Source organism: Somniosus microcephalus, chromosome 2 (genome assembly GCF_052327205.1).
Source record: "Somniosus microcephalus isolate GS21.2 chromosome 2, FLI_Smic_1.0, whole genome shotgun sequence".
In the NCBI taxonomy this organism is placed as follows: domain Eukaryota; kingdom Metazoa; phylum Chordata; class Chondrichthyes; order Squaliformes; family Somniosidae; genus Somniosus; species Somniosus microcephalus.
In genome coordinates, this window is record NC_140988.1 from 223,916,153 (window position 1) to 223,938,480 (window position 22,328).

The following is a 22,328-nucleotide window of genomic DNA, read 5'->3' on the forward strand; positions in this document are numbered from 1 at the left end:
TCGACAGCTCAGTGAGTGGGCGAGAACATGGCAGATGGAATATAACGTGGATAAATGTGAAGTTATCCACTTTGGTAGAAAAAACAGAAAGGCAGAGTATTTCCTAAATGGTGAAAGATTGGGGAATGCAGATGCTCAAAGGGACCTGGGTGTCCTTGTACATGAGTCACTGAAAGTGAATGTGCAGGTACAGCAAACCATTAGGAAGGCAAATGGTATGCTGGGCTTCATTACAAGAGGATTTGAGTACAGGAGTAAAGAAGTCTTACTCCAATTATATAGGGCCTTGGTGAGACCACACCTGGAGTACTGTGTACAATTTTGGTCTCCTTACCTAAGGAAGGGTATACTTGCCATAGAGGGAGTGCAACGAAGGTTCACGAGATTGATTCCTGGGATGGCAGAACTGTCGTTTGAGAAGAGATTGAGCAAACTAGGCCTGTATTCCCTTGAATTCAGAAGAATGAGAGGGGATCTCATTGAAGCATACAAAATTATTACAGGGCTTGATAGGGTGGATGCTGGGAGAATGTTTCACTTGGCTGGGCCACAGTCTCAGGATAAAGGGTAGGCCATTCAGGACTGAGATGAGAAGACATTTCTTCACACAGAGGGTGGTGAACCTTTGGAATTCTCTACCCCAGAGGGCTGTGGAGGCTCAGTCATTGGGTATATTCAAAACAGATGTCGCTAGATTTCTGACTAGTAAGGACATCAAGGGATATGGCAATAGGGTCGGTGAATGGAGTTGAGGCAGAAGATCAGCCATGATCTCATTGAATGGTGGAGCAGGCTTGAAGGGCCGAATGGCCTACTCCTGCTTCGATTTCTTATGTTCTTATGGTAGTACCCTTGCCTCTGAGTCAGAAGGTTGTGGGTTCAACTCCCATTCCAGAGACTTGAGTACAAAATTGCAGGCTGACACACCAGTGCAGTACTGAAGGAGTGCTGCACTGTCAGAGGTGCTGTCTTTCGGATGAGATGTTAAACTAAGGCCTCGTCTGCTCCCTCATGGCACTATTTCAAAGAGGAGCAGGTGAGTTATCCCTGGAGTCCTGGCCAATATTTATCCCTCAATCAACATCACTAAAAAACAGATTACCTGGTCATTATCACATTGCTGTTCGTGGGAGCTTGCTGTGTGCAGACTGACTGTTGCGTTTCCTACATTACAACAGTGACTACATGTCAAAAAATACATAATTGGCTGTAAAGTGCTTTGGGAAGTCCGGTGGTCATGAAAGGCGCTATATAAATGCAAGCTTTTCTTTCTTATCAAAACCACTCATAATTTTGAATACCTCTATTCGATCTCCCCTTAAACTTCACTGCTCTAAGGAGAACAATCTAGTTTCTCCAACGTCTCCACATAACTGAAGTCCCTCTTCCCTGCTATCATCTTGATAAACTTCTTCTGTACCCTTTCCAATGCCTTGACATCCTTCCTAAAATGTGGTGCCCAGAATTGGCCATAATACTCCAGCTGAGGCCTAACTAGTGATTTGTAAAGATTTAGCATAACAATGGACTGCAGAACTATTGCACTTGAAGATGGGTCCTGCACTCCCTTAACCACATAGCTTTAATCTTATATATACAGTGACTTGGATCACACTTTGTGAAAATGGCCATTGTTTGCCTCTAAGCTTATCTCAGTGCATCTGGAACAAGAATCCTCAAGATTCCAGTGTCATTTCTAAACCAATAACATTCTGCTTTGACTAAACTCAGATATGCCATCTGTACATTTTGACTTGTGTGCTGGCATACTTTACCATCATAGACAGCAAAATCGCTCGAGGGTGATGAGCCAGAAATTGCAACATTCCTGATATAATCAATGCAATGTCATTGTTAGTACAAATGTAAGAATTCACACAACACCAGGTTATAGTCCAACAGTTTTATTTGAAATCACAAGCTTTCGGAGCGCTGCTCCTTCGTCAGGTGAAGTGGAGAGATGCATAAAGACACAGCTTATATAGTCAGAGAATAATGCCAGATGATTACAGGTAATCTTTCTAACTGCCATTTATCACACCTCGGCAGAGAGATAATCACAGTAATCAAAGGTGTGAATGGTGTCCAAACAGGTCAGTCAGGAAAACATTACATCAAAGAACAATGAGGTGGGGTCACAAGGGGTCAAATGTTGCAGATGCTGGGGTCTGTATGAAAAACAAAAAACAGAAAAAAAAACATTTTTTTTTGCTGGAAATCACAGCAGGTCTGGCCGCATCTGTGTAGAGAGAACAAGCCAACGACAACTCGAGTCTGGATGACCCTACGTCAGGTGGGGTTACATGTAGCGTGACATGAAACCAAGATCCCGGTTGAGGCTGTCCTCATGATTGCGGAACTTGGCTATCAGTTTCTGCTCGACGATTTTGCGTTGTCGTGTGTCTCGAAGGCCGCCTTGGAGAATGCTTACCTGAAGATCGGAAGCTGAATGTCCTTGACTGCTGAAGTGTTCCCCGACTGGGAGGGAACACTCCTGCCTGGGGATTGTTGCGCGGTGTCCGTTCCTCCGTTGTCGCAGTGTCTGCATGGTCTCGCCGATGTACCATGCTCCGGGGCATCCTTTCCTGCAATGTATGAGGTAGAAAATGTTGGCCGAGTCACATGAGTATGTACCATGTACCTGGTGGGTGGTGTCCTCACGTGTGATGATGGTATCTGTGTTGATGATCTGGCATGTCTTGCAGAGGTTGCCGTGGCAGGGTTGTGTGGTGTCGTGGTCGCTGTTCTCCTGAAAGCTGGGTAATTTGCTGCGAACGATGGTCTGTTTGAGGTTAGGCGGCTGTTTGAAGGCGAGTAGTGGAGGCGTGGGGGTGGCCTTAGCGAGGTGTTCATCGTCATCGATGACATGTTGAAGGCTGCGAAGAACATGGCGTAGTTTCTCCGCTCCGGGGAAGTACTGGACGACGAAGGGTACTCTGTTGGTTCTGTCCCATGTTTGTCTTCTGAGGAGGTCTATGCGATTTTTTGCTGTGGCCCGTCGGAACTGTCGATCGACGAGTCGAGCATCATATCCCATTCTTACGAGGGCGTCTTTCAGCGTCTGTAGGTGTCCATCGCGTTCCTCCTCGTCTGAGCAGATCCTGTGTATTCGCAGGGATTGTTCATAGGGGATGGCTTCTTTAACGTGGTTAGGGTGGAAGCTGGAGAAGTGGACCTTTTTCAGAATAATATTTACTTGCATTAGGCATGAATTTAGATAATTTCTTAAACCTCTTTTTGAGCAATATCCTGACCAGTAAATGGTCATTTCCACTGCCGCCCCCGCCACCCCACACCCCAAGAACTGCTGTATGTCTCTAAGTTTCTCTTGAATCAAAGTGGGGAATTTCAGACAATGATAACAAAGCAAGGTGATTTTATATTTATGGAGCAATTATGGATCTTGTAGGTATAAGAAAAGATAAGAGGGAGATTAACCTTGGAAGATGGTCTGGATAAGAGGGGGAAAGATAAGGAGAGAAAGAGAAGCACAATGCAAAGACATAGGCCTCAAAAGTCCTGCGATAGGAGAGGGCAGTAAGCTTAATTTCTGTCCAGTGAAGCCAAAAATGTGGACAGTTCAGCCCTACTTAGACTGGCCCTTTAAATTCTAATAGGGGGACCATGGGTGGATATTTTGACCAATCCACTATGTCAAAGGGACATAAGTTGGGGAGTTTCTGGGCTTTCCTAGGAAGTCACAGTCTCCCTGGGCCTCAGAGGAACTTGTACCAGTTTGAGCAACTGTGAGCACTGCTGTGGCTCTAGTAAAGGCCCCAGAAATCCCTGAGAGAAAGGTGCCTGATTTTGAAATTACTTTCTTGTCCCCAATGATGCATTGCTTCCCTCAGAGCTGAAGACATTCTTACCCTCTTTCTCTTTGGCACAGGATTGGCCTTGGGGTCGCTCCAGCAGAGCAACTTTGGCAGTTAGACTGGAGTACCCTTTCAGGCACGATGCACCCGCCCCGGTCATATGAATGGACCCGTATTTGGGATTTGGGATTAGGTCTCTGACTTGGGGCAAGGATGGATGGGGATTTCACCCCGCCATAATTGCACCATCAGAGCGTACTCCCAGGAATTTTGGGGTAGAGCTTAACAGACAGAAGAGATAGTCGTTAGTTAAAAAAAATAACTACTTTGAATATATCATTGGAAATGAAATAGAAACTTACTGCCTTGTCTGGGCTGCCATAGCACTGAGACAAAGGGCTTGATTTTCAATGGGCCATGGAGGCATGATTGGAGGCGTGTGGGGGGTTAAAATCGCGAAAACTGGCAGGTTCCCGACTCCGAGTAACTTTAACTCAGTCGTGTCTAATGGTCCCGCCTCCAACAGGTGGGATAGGTCGTTAAGGCCCTTAACAAGCACTAAATAACCTCTATAATCCTATTTTGAAAGGCCCTTGTGAATTTAACCTTTTTCACACATTAAACAAGCCTGGTGGGAAACACGACGGTGAAACCTAGCGGGAGCTATATTGGATTGCTGACTATCAACTGCAGATCAACTATTAAAGAGGAGATTTGGTCAGCCATCATTTGCAGGTGGCAGGACTTAGTGGTCTCAGGTCTGGGGCAACTTTTAGAAGACTTAACCACACCTCTGGAAGTTTGGAGCCTGACACCCATCTCCAATTTGACCTCCTGGGAAACCCCTCTCGCCACCTTCACTGAGCGCTTCCTCAACTGAGGCATATACCAGAAGCATGGGAGCCATTTATTTCCTTCCCTTCTGGGCATTAGATGAGCTCGAGCACCAGCCGCGGCACCAGCAGAACCAGGAACAACAACAGCACCAACAACAACAGCAGCAACAGGAGCGCCAGGCTGCTGCTCACCCACCTGAAGCTGTACAGGCCAGAAGGGGCCAGCGCTTGGAAGTGGCTTGAGAGCACCTTGCTGCACATCAGGGGGGCCATGGGGACACGTATCTGCACTGGCAGTCCTACTCAGAAGGACTTCCATGAAGGTCTGGTTTCTCTGTTCAATAGGTGACCATCGCTCCTCCAGAGATGTCATTCTATTATGAACACTTACCATGTTTTCTGCACTCTGGCGACTTATCACCTCCATGGAGGTTGCCATCCTTTCCATGGTGATTCGTTGATGCACCAATGACTCCACAAAGGCTCTGCTCATGTTCGCTATGGACTCCTCCATTCGCTCCACTCTCGCAGCGACCCTGGAGACAAAACCTGCCAGAGGCTCCTCCATCTGTTCCTGGAGTTCCAGCACCGCTGATCTTATGGATGGACCCAGAGGCAGAGGGTCGACATGCAGCTGAGCCGAGCTGGCAGAGTCCTGCGCCCTCTGACTAGGACTCTCCACTGCTGTCCCTGTCTCCACAATCTGCTGATGCTCACTTGTGAGCTGTGATACACCAGGTGACAACACTACTCTATCTCACGATGGTCCCATCGAGGTGGGAGTGTTTGCACTGGTGCTGGGTGCGCTGAATTCTGCTGATGCTGCGCCCTCAGAGGTTGCAGCTTCCTTTGAGGAGTCTGGATGCTCAGGCTCTTCCTCCTGGCTAGTGGGGATGGCTGCTTGCGATGCTCCTTTGGGGGAGTAAAGGAAAGAGTCAGAGATGTGATGCCAAGGTTACATGCATATTGCATATTGCAGATGATCATAAGTCCCATCTGTTAGAGCTTCAGAATCATTATCAGCGACTCATGCAATGTCAATGAGAGAGATGGAAAACTATTCTGTCACCAGCTTGCTGTGATGCACCTGTCTGTCCATCCCCCACTTGCGCATCTTCCTCCACTCCTACGATCTCCAGGACCGCCTCCTCCCAGGGGGTGAGGTGGGCTAGTGAGGGTGGCCCTCCTCCTGTCCTCACTCTTGCTCGCTTATTGTGAGCTCTCTTTTCCTGCAATGAGGGAGACAAGTGGAGGTTGAGTGAGAATGAAGGAGTGAGTGTAGAGATTCCATAGCATAGATACTTAGAAGGAGACAAAGGTGGAGTGAGGTGGCAAGACCAAGGGCCCTCCCTGTGTGTTGTCAGTTGTTTTCATAGCATCACAGTGATAGGGAGTGAGAGGGCTGCATAGTCGAATAGTTATGTGAATGTGACCATAGAGAGAAAGGGAATGGGTAAGGGTGCATGGATGTCAGTGTCAAGTGGGATGTGGAGGAAGAGCTTGCTAAAGCTGAGTGCTGGTGAGGAAAGGCAATGGGGATCAGATTGAGGGTGATGGGAAATTCATACTCACTTTTCCAGTGTGCAGAAGGTCATGAAATCTCTTCCTGCACTGAATCCAGGTTCTGCGGGGTACTGATAATGAGTTGACCTCCTCAGCCACCTGGATCCACACAGCCTTGGTCTGCTGGGGAGGCTTCTTCCTCCGTGAAGAAGGGAACAGCACCTCCTTATGAGCTCTTGTTCCCTCAACTAAAGCTTGCAGGGCCACATCATCAAACCTGGGAGCAGACCTAGGTCTCTTGCTGGTCATTCTGCCTCCAGATCCCTCTAGTATGAAAGGGCAAAAGGTTGGCAGTCTGCAGAAGAAGCAAGGCTTGTTGCAGACCCTAAATGCAGCAGCAATGATGACGTCATCAGAGGGGACTTTCAGTCAGGAACAACTCATTTGCCAAGGGTTCCCACACGTTGAAAATCAACTGGACAGTTAAGTAAAAATTGCATCAATCTCCCACATCCATTTAGATCTGGGTGGATAACACAAAATGCGGATAACACGACACCATCCCACACCTGAGTTAAAATCCAGCCCAAAGTGCTCCATGTCCCATTTTACCTTTGAGAGTATGAGAGACTACTTAAAACATTATTACGATACCTTGAACCATATTCAACTGGCTCCATGAAAATCATATCAAAGAGGTGTTATTCAATAAATGGCATGCACATATTTTTTAAACCTTTTTTATATGAAATATAAATATAATTAGGTTACTTCAGTGAAGAAAAAAAAAGTTAATCTGCATAGAGTTTCATTTCTGGGTATCCCAGATTGTAGTTAAGAGGATTCTTTTGCAATGACACTCATAATGGCCTCTTGTAGGGGTTTATATTTAGGTATTCTTCAATGCAGATTCAGCATGATCAACATGAATAGCTATAGTCTGCAGTGGTGGCTGGTGACTGTTTTGGCAGGTGAGGCACACGCTATACATGACCACACAAATTAATGTTACAAAATCGATCTCCAGTCCCCGATTATCCTATGTTCATAGAGAAGAACTTTCAACTTCAGCGGTGGCATAAAACCGGCGGTAGTGGATTGGGCGTCCATTATATGCCCACCCAAAAGGAAAGTCAGGCAGGGTGTATAACAGGCAGCCGATCCACTACTGCCCGTTTTCAACACCTGCCATTCCACCCAGCATCTTCCTGTCTTTCATTATGACTTGCAGCGCTGGGGTTATCCTACCTTGTTTTACAATTGTACCCTTCTCCTCTCTGTTTAAGATCGCACACAATGGGGGAAAGTTTAACCAAACCCGCCCATCGGGAAGCTGATGGGATCAGGTGCAACACTGGTTTTACACCCTGGCGGATTTTACTTTCCATTGAAGTAAAAGCTCGGAGATAATATTTTTGCAGAAATGTTGCTATGTTTTTCTTACCAGACTGTGTATGCACTACTTCAGTGGTGTTTCTTAATCCAACAAATGCAAACTGGTAAAGTCTCCAATGTCTTTCATCAGCAAAGTAAACTGAATGGTGCTTCCAGCGATACACAATTTCATTTTTTGGATACCCATCTGCAAAGGAAATTCATGAGAAATATGAAAAAATAAGATGTTAACTCATGGTGACTTCAAAAGTCAACTTCAAAAGCAAATGCACTAAGCATGGCCTACATTTTCTGCTTGGGTTTTGTTGGCTCCCAGGCATAACATGAGTGGAGTGCAGTGGGAGATATTTTGGAACTGCTCCACCAGCAATGTGATCACCCCAGCCACTTCTGGCATTTTCGCTGGGAATGATACCATTCTTATAATATCTCTGATCTCAAGCAATTTGGGAAAAGAAAATCTGCTCCTGTTTGGCTGTGCCAGGGGCTGCTGGCTGAGCAGGTCTGTGGCAGACCTCCAAGACTTGATGCAGTCATTCACTAGCTGCTCCCAGGTAACAGACCAATGTTATTTAAATAACCCTGAACCCAGAAACTCAGTCAGGATCAAGGGCAATTCCTTATGACCTGCCACACTGAACTTCAATCAACTTTATGGCTAAGTGGAAGGTCTAGGCTATTGTAATTAAACAAGAATAAAATGGCTTTATTTAATGAACCATTGACCTTGAATTTCTGTGGGGCTCATTCTGAGCTTCTGCCGAAGTTATCGAACCTCAATGGCAATTTAGGGCCAATCCTTTTATATATCAGAAGTTCAGGGCCAATGTTTATAGATGGAGATGTGCCAGAACAGTTGTAGGTCATTCCTGTTATAGTGGTGTAATGCACAAGTGACATAATGGTGTAAGTTATGTCAAAATATGGACCGGTGTCACTTGGAAATAAGTTCATTATGATAAAAATGAAACATGTCTCTTTTGTCCATAAAAAGCAGCAAAAAAAAACTGGTCCGATATTTTCTCATGAAGCCAATAGGAGCACATTTTGATCTTCACCACCAGGGTTTTATAATGGGCAACAGAAAACACTGGAAAAACTCAGCAGGCCAAGCAACATCCGTGGAGAGAGAAACAGAGTTAACGTTTCAGGTCGAAGACCCTTCGTCAGAACTGAGAAAAAAGCACTCTTTGTTCCAGTCCTACTCGGGTCCCCCCCCTCACCTCTTTTTCCGGTACATTAGACACTGTAGAGATTTTGCTGTATCACAAATTTTTACAGAGTAAAGTCGTTCTTGTTTGTCCTAAAAACAATTGTAAATGATACATTTAGCCTTCCAGGAATCAAGAGTTTGATAAAAGTGTTCTTAAGATTAAATGATGAAAAAAATCTTGTCCACATTATTCATAAAAGTCAAAAAAAAAATTGCTTTCCAGAAATTGAATGAATTTGTTGAAAATCTTCGTATTAAATAACAGGAGAGACAGCTTTATTCACACTATTCGAAAATAACAGTTAGAAGCAGACTGAGTCATCATTTTTTTCTCACTGCAGTACACTTTGGGAATTATTAGATTGGATAGGTTACTTTGTCACAAGCAAGGAGACCAGCGTGAAGGAGGTATATGTTTAGACAATATAGCTGCATTTCACTGGTGGTGCTTTGAAGGATCACTGCATACAACAAGGCTGCAATGTACCATCAAATTCATTTAGGCCATTATATACTGAAGATAATGGCCTATCGATTACTTTATGCACCCGCCTAGTAATTTGCTGTTATTATAGCATTATTTATATCCCAAATTATTTTATATTAGAAGCAAAGTTGTACATTATGCAACACTTACAGCTTGAGAATTCCAGAGGGCAGGAATGCTGATCCATAGGAAAGTCATGGAGCTGAAGGTAACATTCAGCATTGATAGTCAACCTAAAGTGGCAAATACAAAGGGAAAAAGAAAATGATCAACTTTGCAAATCAAGGTTAATGTTAATTTTAATGATTTTAAATGCACAATAATGAATATGTTATTTTGTTGAATTGACTGGGTAGGTATTGTGGTGATGTTTATTTCAGAAGCTTTCCAAAGAAGAATGCAATCTGTATTGCGGGACTTCTAAAACAGTGACTGTTGTCATAGAACAGCCATTTTAGAGCCACAGTGACTATAGCCTCATGAATATATTACATTTAAATAATTGATATAAAATAGGAAAGTAACTGTGGATAAATACCAATAGATTTACTCATAGGGGCTGACAATTTAAAGTCAGATACTGTGGAAAATTGGATGAAGAGGCCTGCAGTCTGCAAAGTACCTGAAGCACCCAGCATGCTCTAGTGCAGTCGGTCAGGGTGCTGTGGAAAGCTCATTAAGCCCCAAAAGGGATTAAAATTAGGGGACACCCCAAGATGCAACTGGAGCACCTGACCAATGCTCCAGAACTGTAGGGGAGGCTACAACTGTTTGTAAAAACTGACTGACACCTATACCTGGTGACCTCTTTACCACTCCGACCGTGAGATACTTTGAACCACGCTCTTTCCCACCTTCTCTGATTGCTGGCACCCAAACGTTGGCTCTGGTGCTCCCAGCACTTCATGAACAACAGTCTGGAGCACCAAAATAATATTCAAATGAGGTGACCGCATGTTAACAGGTGAGGTCAGCTCGTTCCGACACAGGTGCACAAAGCCTGAACTGTGCTAGCACCTGCACCACTGCACAAGGACCAGCACCATAGAGTTCTTCCTGGGCCTCAAATAAATCTTGCAGTTGATATTCTGTAATTACCTTCATGTAAACAACTACTTCTTGAAATGATAGGGAGGAAACTCTATAGGGGGAATTGTTCAGGGGGTCAGCAGGTGCGTTCGGTGGCGGGTCAGGTGGGAACATTTCTTTTTCTGACAGTGGCTTGGGAACCCGCTGTCAACCCACCACCACATGACTTTCCCAGATGTCAGTCTGTCAGAGCTGAAGAGACCTGACATGCAGCGGCGGGGGAGGTAATTCAAGTCATTATGACCTCGTTGACAGCCCATTAAAAAGTATTTTGTGCTCACCTTACCCTTTTACGAGGTTGCCCATGGGGTCCACACTGTTCGGGGATCACATCAGGTAAGGAGGTCGGGAGTTGTAAGAGCATGGGATCATCTCATTACTTGACAGCTGCAAATCTGCTATAAAAGCTCCCATCTCACAGCTGTTCACTTTCCAAGCTCAGAAGCTGTTGCTTACTGCATTTGGAAGACAGATTGAGCTTTATGCAGGTTGAGTGTTTCCAGTGTCACCTCATTGGAACAACCTCCCTCACCACTGACAGACCGCTTCTGTCATCTCAAGTTCACCTGCCATCTATTACATCAGCATGGGTGCCCTTGAAACGCTCTCAGCTTGGTCCCCAGAATCCCACCATGATCAGCCCCAACGCCAGCAGCACCAACAACATCACCAACCTTCTCCACAATCAACTGATGCTGCACAGGACACACGGCATCAGCACCTGACCATATTGCTGCCCAGGCCAGATATAGTTCTCTTGACGCTGTACACCCTGGCTGCCACACAATGCGCCAGGTTGGTACCACCCCACACCAACAGCATAAAACATCCCTATAATGCCCAAGCCATTCCTTTCACACTTATGACCATTGCAGGGGGTACCCTTATGCCTCACCATTCACTGCAACTCACTAAGCCACTTCCAAAGGTGCACACAAATCTGTCCAAGAAGGCAAAGTGTTGAAAATAAAAGTTTCAATGTTTGATACCACATTAACATAAACTTTACATGAGCATTGGGTAAAACACCCAAGTGCCTACCCTTGTGTGTTGTTAGTTGGTATGATTGGACGAGGATGAGGGTGAGTGAGAGGGGTGGCTAGTGAGGTGGGAATGTGATAATGTAGATAGAGAGGGATGGGTGGAGGTGCAAGGTAAGTTGGTGTGAGTAAGAATGTGCAGGAGTAGGGTAGGGAAGGCAGAGTGATGGGGATGTGAAGAGTGGCACAGCAGGATGAGGTTGAGTGTGGCTTTGCAGTAACGTTTCATGATCTATTGAGATAATTGAAAGCTTTGTGCCACTGCAGCCAGGTCCTCCTGACCACATCCCTGCTTGTGCCCTCCTGTGCAATGTGCAACCAGTCTGTGTTGGTCTCCTGGGGGGGTCTCTTCTGCCCAATGGAAGGGAAGAGGGCCTCCCTGTTTGCTGTGAATCCCTTCATAACTAGATGGAGGAAGTCATGAGAGAGCCTGGGTACAGCCGTGCACCTCTGTGCAGTGCTCGTCAGTGTTTACAGCATCTCAATACTGCAGAACACTGACAGCACAACTGTCAAAATAAATTTGCGCATGGTCACTTTAAGGAAACCGGCTGATGATTCATCGTCAAATGACGTCATCAGATTCGCTTCCTTCAATTGGCTGGCAAACGTGCTGGGTGGGCTTAACAAGCCCAATCAATATGAAATCATTCTACAGAGTGGGCTGGAACCAGCAGCGGGGTCAGGACCCGCCATCGACCCCGGCCGCACTGGACCCGCTGAAGTATGGGAAATCACAGCCTATGTATCAGCTTTATGAAGTAAACCGACGCTCATTAGGAACTGAGCAAATTCACCACACATGGATACTTAAAGCCAGCAGAGAATGGAAGCACTTCATTCCATCCTCTCAACTGCATTTTAAAACAATGAAAGAAAGAGATTGCCTTTATATAGCTCCTTTCACGACCCTAGGACATTTCAAAGCACTTTACAGCCAATGAACTATTTTTGTTTGAAGTGTAGTCACTGTTGTAGGAAACGCAGCAGTCAATTTGTGCACAGCAAGCTCCCACAAACAGCAATAAGATAATGACCAGATAATCTGTTTCAGTGATGGTAGTTGAGGGATAAATATTGGCCAGGGCACTGGGGAGAACTCCCCTGCTCTTCTTCGAATAGTGCCATGGGATCTTTTATGTCCACCTGAGCGGGCAGATGGGGCCTCAGCTTAACGTCTCATCTGAAAGATGGCACCTCTGACAGTGCAGCACTCCCTCAGTACTGCACTGGAGTGTCAGCCTAGATTTTGTTCTCAAGTCTCTGGAGTGTGGCGTGAACCCATGAACTTCTGACAGAGGTGAAAGTGCTACCAACCGATCCACGGCTAACACATAAAACACAGGTTCCAGAGATGAAAAGACAATGGGGTAGAATTTTCTTGGGGATACCTTGATCTCCCACCATAACTTCAGCGGAAGATCGGCAGAAAGCCCGAGAAAAGGCATAAACAGCCACTGGCGCCATATCTCTTGGGGTTTCAACTAATCCTCTGCCAAAGTTACAGCAGGAGGTTAGGGAACCCTGCGGAAATTTTACACCAATGGGGAAAGTCAATGAATCACTCAAGGTTGATTTTACAAAATTAAGCTCCAGTCGCATCATAGATGGGAAATTCCGAGGAACACGCACCTGAATTAGGAATGTGCACACCTGACAGGCAAGGCTTCCCACCAGGGATATGATTTTGTAAAATTACCTCTCTTATTTCAATCTCCTCACATAAAGAATTACACTAATGTGGAATGGATCACTAACTAGGGCAGAGGAAATAGAAAAACAACTTTGCCTAGAAACTTTTGTTTCTTTATTTGTGCTCAGAATTAGAGCAAGGCCAGCAATGCCACATTTATTGTCCTGATAGCAATTGTTTGGCCACTTTGAGAGGGCATTGAGAGTTAACCATGCAGTGTGGACTCGAGTTGCATTTGACCAGATCAGGTAAGGGGTGCCAGCGTCCCTTCCCTACAAGGCATTAGCAAATCAGTAGCATTTTCACAATATTCCTCAAATCAAATCAAAATCAAATCAAATCAACTTTTATTGTCATTGTTAGTGCACAAGTGCAGTACAACGAAATGTAGGCTTGCGACTCCCGAGAGTGTACATTTAGATTAAGATATTTAAACATTCAACATACATTTGGCTTGTAATACATTAACATAAGCATAACCATAATAAAGTGCATTGGCAGATGTGCAGGCTTTAGAGTTTATTTGTGGAGTTCAGTAGGATGACAGCCATTCCTGTGGCTTTCGTGGTCATTTTTTTCTGGTGCTCACCCACAAACTAACCTTTATTAAATTCAATTTCACATTTTGCCATGGCAAGATTTGAACTCAGTTTTCTTCGTGCAGTGCCATAACCACAACACTACTGTGCTCAATTTTGTGTGCCATTTTCCAATTCCTGCTGGAATTTTCAACGACCTCCTGCTTCCCAATTTTAACACACCATAATTTTCTTAGAATTTTTTTTCTAAAGTAGCTAATATTTTCCACAACTGCAGTGAACACAGATAATTTGAAATGATTTCATGGGATACTATATTATAAAGTCGTAATGCAGTTGTACAAAATTCCTTACTTTACTATTTTAATGCAAATGTTAACCTGTTAGTATCCCACAGCATAATCTCAAGTGAATTACATCAAACCCAACTGCTATAGAATATTAATGCCATTTGTTGTTAAAGATCAAAATATCAATTTCAATGTTCTTTAAAAGAATGCTTTCACTTTGAGAGCACAGAAACATTGATGTTCCCTCCTCTGTCAAGCAGAAAATAGGATGAATTTTGTACATGCCAGCTAGTGTGCATTGACAGCCTCCCAGATCCTCAAAAGGAATGCCTTTAATTGTCTTCATGTCCATGGAGGCTGTCATCCTTCGTTCAAACTTTTTGTTGTGTTATTCCTTTGATCACTTCCTATAATTCTTGCCCCAAATTATGATTGATGTCCTATAGTCTCCTCCACCCTTATGAAGCACCTATGCTACTATTTTTAATTTATCCTCAAGATGTGGGTGACGCTGGCAAGGCCGATATTTATTGTCCATCTCAAGTTGCCCTTGAAAAGTTGGCGGCGGGCCTTCGTCTTGAACCACTACTGTCAATATGAAGAAGGTACTCCCACAGTGCTGTTAGCTATGGAGTTCCAGGATTTTGCCTCAGCGATGATAAAGGAAGGTGCATAACTTGGAGGTAAACATGGAGGTGATGATGTTCCTATGCACTTCCTGCCCTTGTTCTTCTACATGGTGGAGGTTGCAGATTTGGGAGGTGCTGCTGAACATGCCTTGGCGACTTGTAGTGCATCCTGTAGATAGTACACACTGTAGTCATGGTACTCTAGTGGTTGAAGGAGTGGATGTTTAATGTGGCGAATGGGGTGCCAATCAAGTGGACTGCTTTGTCCTGGATGGTGTCAAGCTTCTTGAGTGATGTTGCAGAGTGATGTTGTGTATCACGAGGTAGTCACACCAATTAGATTAATTAATTCAGATGTAGTCCGTGGCCAGGGTCAGGATGGTGTGACTAGAAGTGAGGCAGGTACGGGGATCCAGGAGGTAATGTTGGAGGAGCCGCAGCCCTTGCACTTGTCCAACAGGTTCGAGGCTCTTACTCCCTGTGGGGACAGGAGCAGGGACTGCAGGGAGGATGAGCAACCTGGCCACAGCACCGTGGAGCAGGGGGCCATTCAAGTGGGGGGAGTTAAAAGAAATGTTGTAGTGGTAGGGGATAGTATCGTTAGGGGGATAGATAGAGTTCTTTGCAGACGAGAGCGAGAGTCCCGAAGGCTGTTTTGCCTGCCCAGTGCCAGGGTTAAGGACATCTCCTCTGGACTGGAGAGAAACTTGGAGTGGGAGGGGGAGGATCCAGTTGTCATGGTCCATGTTGGTACCAACGACATAGATAGGACAAGGAAGGAGGTTCTGCTGAGGGAGTTTGAGCAGCTAGGGGCCAAATTAAAAAGCAGAACCACAAGGGTAATAATCTCTGGATTATTACCTGAGCCACGAGTGAATTTGGCTAGGACAAATAAAATTAGAGAGTTAAATGCGTGGCTCAAAGACTGGTGTGGGAGAAATGGGTTTTGCTTCCTGGGACACTGGCACCAGTACTGGGGCAGGAGGGAGCTGTTCCGTTGGGACGGGCTTCACTTGGCCAGTGCTGGGACTAGAGTCCTGGCGGATCATATAACTAGGGCTGTAGAGAGGGCTTTAAACTAACTAGTGGGGGGGAGGTTCCTAGAGAGCAAATAATAAAAATGACAACAGAGAAGGTCATAGACTTAGGTAGCAGTGGGGAAATTAAAAACCAGAGCATGTGAGGAAGGGGCAGAAGGTATGGAGTAAAAGGTAAAGTAATAAAAAGGGCAAAAGCAGGAACGAAGTGTCACAAAACATCTTTGAAAGTTCTCTATCTGAATGCACGTAGCATTCGTAACAAAATAGACGAGTTAATGGCACAAATAACTACATATGGGTATGATCTTGTGGCCATTACAGAAACATGGCTGCAGGGTGACAATGCCTGGGAATTAAACATACCAGGTTATTTAACGATCAGGAAGGACAGGCAGGAAGGAAGGGGAGGTGGGGTGGCTATGTTAATAAAGGAAGGAATCACTGTAATACAGAGAAATGATATTGGGTCAAAAGATCAGGATAATGAAACAGTTTGGGTGGAGGTAAGGAATAATAAGGGGGAAAAAACACGAGTGGGCGTAGTCTATAGGCCTCCGAACAGTGGCAAATCTGTTGGACGGAGTATCAATCAGGAAATAGTTGAGGCTTGTAATAAGGGAACATCTATAATTATGGGGGATTTTAACTATCATATTAATTGGACAAATCAAATTGGGCAGGGCTGCCTTGAGGATGAGTTCATTGAGTGTATTAGGGATGGGTTTCTTGAGCAGTATGTAACTGAACCGACCAGGGGGCAAGCAACCTTAGGTCTGGTCCTGTGTAACGAGATGGGATTAATTAAAAATGTCCTCGTAAAGGATCCCCTTGGAATGAGTGACCATAACATGGTTGAATTCCATATTCAATTAGAGGGTGAGAAGGTTGGATCTCAAACAAGCGTGCTAAGCTTGAATAAAGGAGACTATGAAGGTATGAGAGCGGAATTGAGTAGAGTGGATTGGGAAAATAGATTAAAGGGTAAGATGATACATGATCAGTGGTGTACATTTAAGGAGTTATTTTACAACTTCCAAAAAAAAATATTCCACTGAGAAGAAAAGGGTGTAAAAGAAAAGACAGCCATCCGTGGCTAAGTAAGGAAATTAAGCATAGTATTCAACTAAAAACAAGGGCATATAAGGTAGCCAAATCTAGTGGGAGGATAGAGGATTGGGAAGTCTTTAAAAGACAGCAAAAAATAACAAAAAGATTGATTAAGAAAGGGAAGATAGATTATGAAAGTAAATTAGCAAAAAATATAAAAACAGATAGTAAGAGTTTTTATAGTTATATAAAAAGAAAAAGGGTGGCTAAAGTAAATGTTGGTCCCTCAGAGGATGAGACCGGGAAATTAATGTTGGAAATATGGAGATGGCAAAAACACTGAATGAATATTTTACATCAGTCTTTACAGTAGAAGACACTAAGAATATCCCAACACTGGACAAACAGGGGGCTAAAGGGGGGGGAGGAGCTAAACACGATCACAATCACTAAAGAAGTGGTACTCAGTAAAATAATGGGACTCAAGGCGGATAAATCACCTGGACCTGATGGCTTACATCCTAGGGTCTTGAGGGAAGTGGCGGTAGGGATTGTGGATACATTGGTAATAATTTTCCAAAACTCCCTGGACTCGGCAAAGGTCCCGGCAGACTGGAAAACTGCTAATATAACACCCTTATTTAAAAAGGGCAGTAGACAGAAGGCTGGAAACTATAGACCGGTTAGCATAACATCTGTGGTAGGTAAAATTTTGGAGTCCATTATTAAGCAGACAGTAACAGGACATTTGGATAATCATAATTTAATAGGACAAAGTCAGCATGGTTTTATGAAGGGGAAGTCATGTTTGACAAATTTGCTGGAGTTCTTTGAGGAAGTAACGTATAGGGTGGATAAAGGGGAACCAGTGGACGTAGTGTATTTAGACTTCCAAAAGGCATTTGACAAGGTGCCACACAAAAGATTATTGCTTAAGATATAAAATTACGGGATTGGGGGTAATATGCTGGCATGGATAGAGGATTGGCTATCTAACAGAAGCCAGAGAGTTGGGATAAATGGTTCATTCTCAGACTGGCAATCAGTAACTAGTGGTATTCCACAGGGGTCAGTGCTGGGTCCCCAAATCTTTACAATCTATATTAACGATTTGGAGGAGGGGACCGAGTGTAACATATCAAAGTTTGCAGATGATACTAAGATGGGAGGGAAAGTAGTGAGTGAGGAGGACACAAAAAACCTGCAAGGGGACATAGACAGGCTAAGTAAGTGGGCAGAGATTTGGCAGATGGAATACAATACTGGAAAGTGTGAGGTTATGCACTTTGGCAGGAAAAATCGTAGAGCAAGTTATTATCTTAATGGCAAGAAACTGGAAAGTACTGAAGTACAAAGGGATCTGGGGGTCCTGGTGCACGAAACTCAAAAGGTTAGTATGCAGGTGCAGCAAGTGATTAAGAAGGCCAATGGAATGTTGGCTTTCATTGCTAGGGGGATAGAATATAAAAATAGGGAGGTATTGCTTCAGTTGTACAAGGTATTGGTGAGACCGCACCTGGAATGCTGCGTACAGTTTTGGTGTCCATACTTAAGAAAGGACATACTTGCTCTCGAGTCAGTACAAAGAAGGTTCACTCGGTTAATCCCGGGGATGAGGGGATGGACATATGAGGAGAGGTTGAGTAGATTGGGACTCTACTCATTGGAGTTCAGAAGAATGAGAGGCGATCTTATTGAAACATATAAGATTGTGAAGGGGTTGGATCGGGTGGATGCGGGGAAGATGTTCCCGATGATGGGTGAATCTAGAACTAGGGGGCATAGTCTTAGAATAAGGGGCTGCTCTTTCAAAACTGAGATGAGGAGGAACTACTTCACTCAGAGGGTGGTAGGTCCATGGAATATGCTGCCCCAAAAAGCTGTAGAAGCTACATCATTACATAAATTTAAAACAGAATTAGACAGTTTCCTAGAAGTAAAGGGAATTAAAGGTTACGGGGAGCGGGCAGGAATTTGGACATGAGTCTAGGTTCGGATCGGTCGTGGCCCTGTGGGTAGCGGAGCGGGCCCAGGGGCCGTGTAGCCTGATCCTGCTCCTATTTCGTGTGTCTAATTCTGTTAGATTCAGGAGATGGTTCTGTGATAGTGGATTGGTGGTTAGGATCAGATCAGCCATGATCTTATTGAATGGCGGAGCAGGCTCGAGGGGCCGATTGGCCTACTCCTGCTCCTATTTCTTATGTTCTTATGTTCTTATGCAGATGCATCTATTCAGACAAGTGGAGAATATTCCATCACACCTCTGACTTGTGCCTTGTCGGTGGTAGAAAGGCTTTGGGGAGTCAGGAAATAAGCCATTTGCCACAGAATACCCAGCCTCTGACTTGCTTTAGTAGCTACGACATTTGTGTGGCTGGTCCAGTTGAGTTTCTGGTCAATGGTGATCCCATGATGTTGATGGCGGTATGGTAATGCCATTGAATGTCAAGAGGAAGGGGCTCGGCTCTCTCGTGTTGGGTATGGCTACTTCTGACCTTATAATGGAGGGAAGGCCATCAATGAAGTAGCTGAAGCAAGTTGGACCTAGGATGCTGTCCTGAGAAACTCTTACAGCGATGTCCTGGGGCTAAGATGATTGGCCTCCAAAAACCACAATAATCTTCATTTGTGACAGTTTATGCCTTCGGCCGCTGGAGAATTTTCCCTATGATCCCCATTGGCTTCAGTTTGACTAGGGGCCCTTGGCTTTAAAGGTGCTATTCAAATGTATGTCGTTGTTATGGTCCTCTCTGGTGCCATTGTAGACCCAGTTCCATGTTCACATTTCCTTGGTGGCTATACTTGACTGCTGATACTTCTTCCTAATCGCTTTCCAGCCCTTTAGGATTTCTATGACAGTGTTGTTGCACTCATGAATATCTGTCCAAGCAGTGTTGCACTGAACTTAATTTATGGGCCACACTCTGGCCCATAAAAGTTCATCCTGCTTTTCATGAAACCGGTCTTGATGGGCAGCCAGATTCTGGCCAGTTAAAGAGGGTTTGCAAATAGTGCGATCAGCCATTGCTTCAGCATTCTATTTTCCCTCACTGCACAAATGTATTCACAGCCTACCTGAAAATACTGGTGATCAAGCACTTCATTAAAATACTTGAGAAATGCAAAAATGGATCATCAATGTTGGTACACACTGATTGGCCAGGTTCTATTTAGAGAGAGATTTATCAAATTTGTGACACACACGTCCAAACAGATCTAGCTGTCAGTTTGATTGGCTAGTTGTTACTGATGAACAGAAATGGATGAACATATTTCTAAAGGAAAAAAATATCTAAAATTTTTACCCAACACAAAATAATTGCTATATTCGAGAAAATAATGGACAATTTCTGTTGGAAGTTATTTGGCTTGTGGTATTACAGGCATACTGATAATAGGCCTACTGGATTTAAAACTAAGCCAATGTCTGATTTTCCACAAGAACTGAAGTCATTTGCAAAAAAAAGCACAGGGCTTTGTAACCAGATCCAGTTGCATTTTTTTCTTAAAGATTACTGCAAACCTTACATTAAGCGTTGTATTTTATACATAAGGATTTTTACACTTTTTGTTTATTCTGGAAGTATTTCAGGAATAAAATTGGGATGATACCCTTCATATTAATTTCCCAGTTAATAAAAGAAACCCTCCACTTAAAAATGAATATGTAAAATAACATTGCTAGCAAGCATTTTAGTGCATAAATAGATTCTTTATCAGTACGCTTGTAAAACCACAAGTCAAATGATTGCTAACAGATTCAGCACAGCTCCAAATAGACACCAGTTTACAAACAAAATAACACTTTTAAATGCCGAGCTTTGGGGCTGGATTTTGATACTGGAGGCGTGTAGGAGGCGGGACTACAACGTTCAGGGTTGTAGTCCCGCCTCCATCGAGTTGTGGCCAACCCACGCGATTTTCACTTGATTGGCCTTGTTGAGCCCACCCAGCAGGCTCAGCAGGCCAATTAAGGGCCACCCGGCAACAGGTGACGTCACAGATTGACATTTCATCTGTCAAGAGCTTTTGACAGATGAAATATCAACATTTGATAGCTCTTTGAAGCTGTCAAACACTGACAATCTGTACTCCAAGTTAATTCCTTCCTCTCAGGCTGATTTAGAGATCTCTCCAGAATAGAAAGCTGAATGCTGCAACTTTTGACAGTTCGCGGCCATTCTGCTTTCTGTGCCAGTGAGATGAGGGACTCCCGAGACCTGAAGGAAGGAAGGCTGTAAAGGGAAGTAAATGTAAGTAAAACTTCTTTAAACACACCAAACATACTTACCTCTGCACTCATGCACCCATCACTCACCTGAACACCGGACATCTCGAACCCTCCAAGCCCTTCAGCCCGACAGTCCGCCTCGCTAACTTGGCATGGTTTGGAGCCATCGGGAATCCCACACTTCAGGAATAAAAATAGGGATTAGGCTAAAAACTGCTGTTAACTATCTGTTAACAGGCAGTTAATTGGCACTAATCCCCTTCCCGCCTCGGGGAGGCAGCTCCCAGCACAGGTCGGATATCCACCTCCTTTGCAACTGACATGGAGGCGGGTTGGGGGTGGGATGGGTTTGTGCCCCCTGATTTCGAGATTTTAACCCCCCACACACCTCCAATCCCGCCTCCACGGCCCAATGAAAATCCTGCCCTTGGTGTCAGTTCTGAGTTCTTCATTTTATCTGGAAGGAAATAGAAATGCACATTCCCAGCTAACTGGTTGATCCACAGCAATTGAGCTTTTCATCCAACTGTCTTACCTTAGTGTATACAGTACTTTTCCCTTATTTGAGATTCGTAGCAATCGATTGGGAGTGGTTATCCAGTGAGCATCCGATTTCCTTGAGTTTCGGAAAAATGTGTCTGGGATCCAGATTTTACTGACCATGTTACTATTTAGAAGGAGAACCTTCATTGTACCGTTAAATTTCAGTCGGCTATCATACCAAGACTGTGCAAAAAATATATCAATTGAATACTCCTGAAAAAAAATCAGAGATTTACATAACATATACCAGCTATTTTAACATCTTTCATTATCAAACTTTGAACTGTATTTTCTTTGAGTAATCCATAAATAAGTTATACCATTGTAGCATTTTCTGTGCTTCACAATTTCCCACATATTCACGGCAGATCAGTAACTCCAGCACATCACTAAAAATGCCATGGACAAGTCTTCTGCACAGAATTGCTTTCAGCATTGAACCTAACTTGAGAGTAATATCAAGACCAAAATGTGCTGAGAAATAAGCCTGATATTCCAATTGTTAAAAAAATTATTTTTCAACCAACAAATGGAAACCACTATTAAAGATTATTCCAAAGGGGTTTTCACAAAGCTTACATTGAGATTTGTGACTACAAATAAGAGGTGCAAAGATAAATCTTAATGTTCTCTTAAGAAACATGGAAAAAATTGAACATGGCCAAACCTCAATAACAGGACACAATCTATTTCAAATATAATATTTGTGAATTAATGTACACGCATGAGGTAACTTGTAGTAAAATATGACAATGTTGCATAAAATCTGATGCACCAAGAGGCACTATGGATTTGTAAATGTGTCCTGTTTGATTGTGGATCACTCGTGAAACTGGGAACATGTAAAGCAGGAATTTTCAACGATTTTCTGTTAATCAACTCGGTGATTTCACTTGTGATGGAAATATGTAAATGTCTCAGATAGATCCTGTCTACCT

The 22,328-nt window shown here is 44.0% G+C and overlaps 1 protein-coding gene across 1 annotated transcript in view; it reads right to left on the reverse strand.

Moving 5' to 3' along the window:
- Positions 1–22,328, reverse strand: part of gabrg1 (gamma-aminobutyric acid type A receptor subunit gamma1) — a 277,968-nt gene that overhangs the window by 53,083 nt on the left and 202,557 nt on the right. Inside the window, exons 4-6 of the mRNA XM_085969629.1 lie at positions 21,383–21,603; positions 9,400–9,482; positions 7,599–7,736 (exon numbers count right to left, since the gene is read on the reverse strand). Coding sequence (XP_085825755.1) covers positions 7,599–7,736; positions 9,400–9,482; positions 21,383–21,603 — 442 coding nt within the window. The remainder of the gene's footprint in view (positions 1–7,598; positions 7,737–9,399; positions 9,483–21,382; positions 21,604–22,328) is intronic.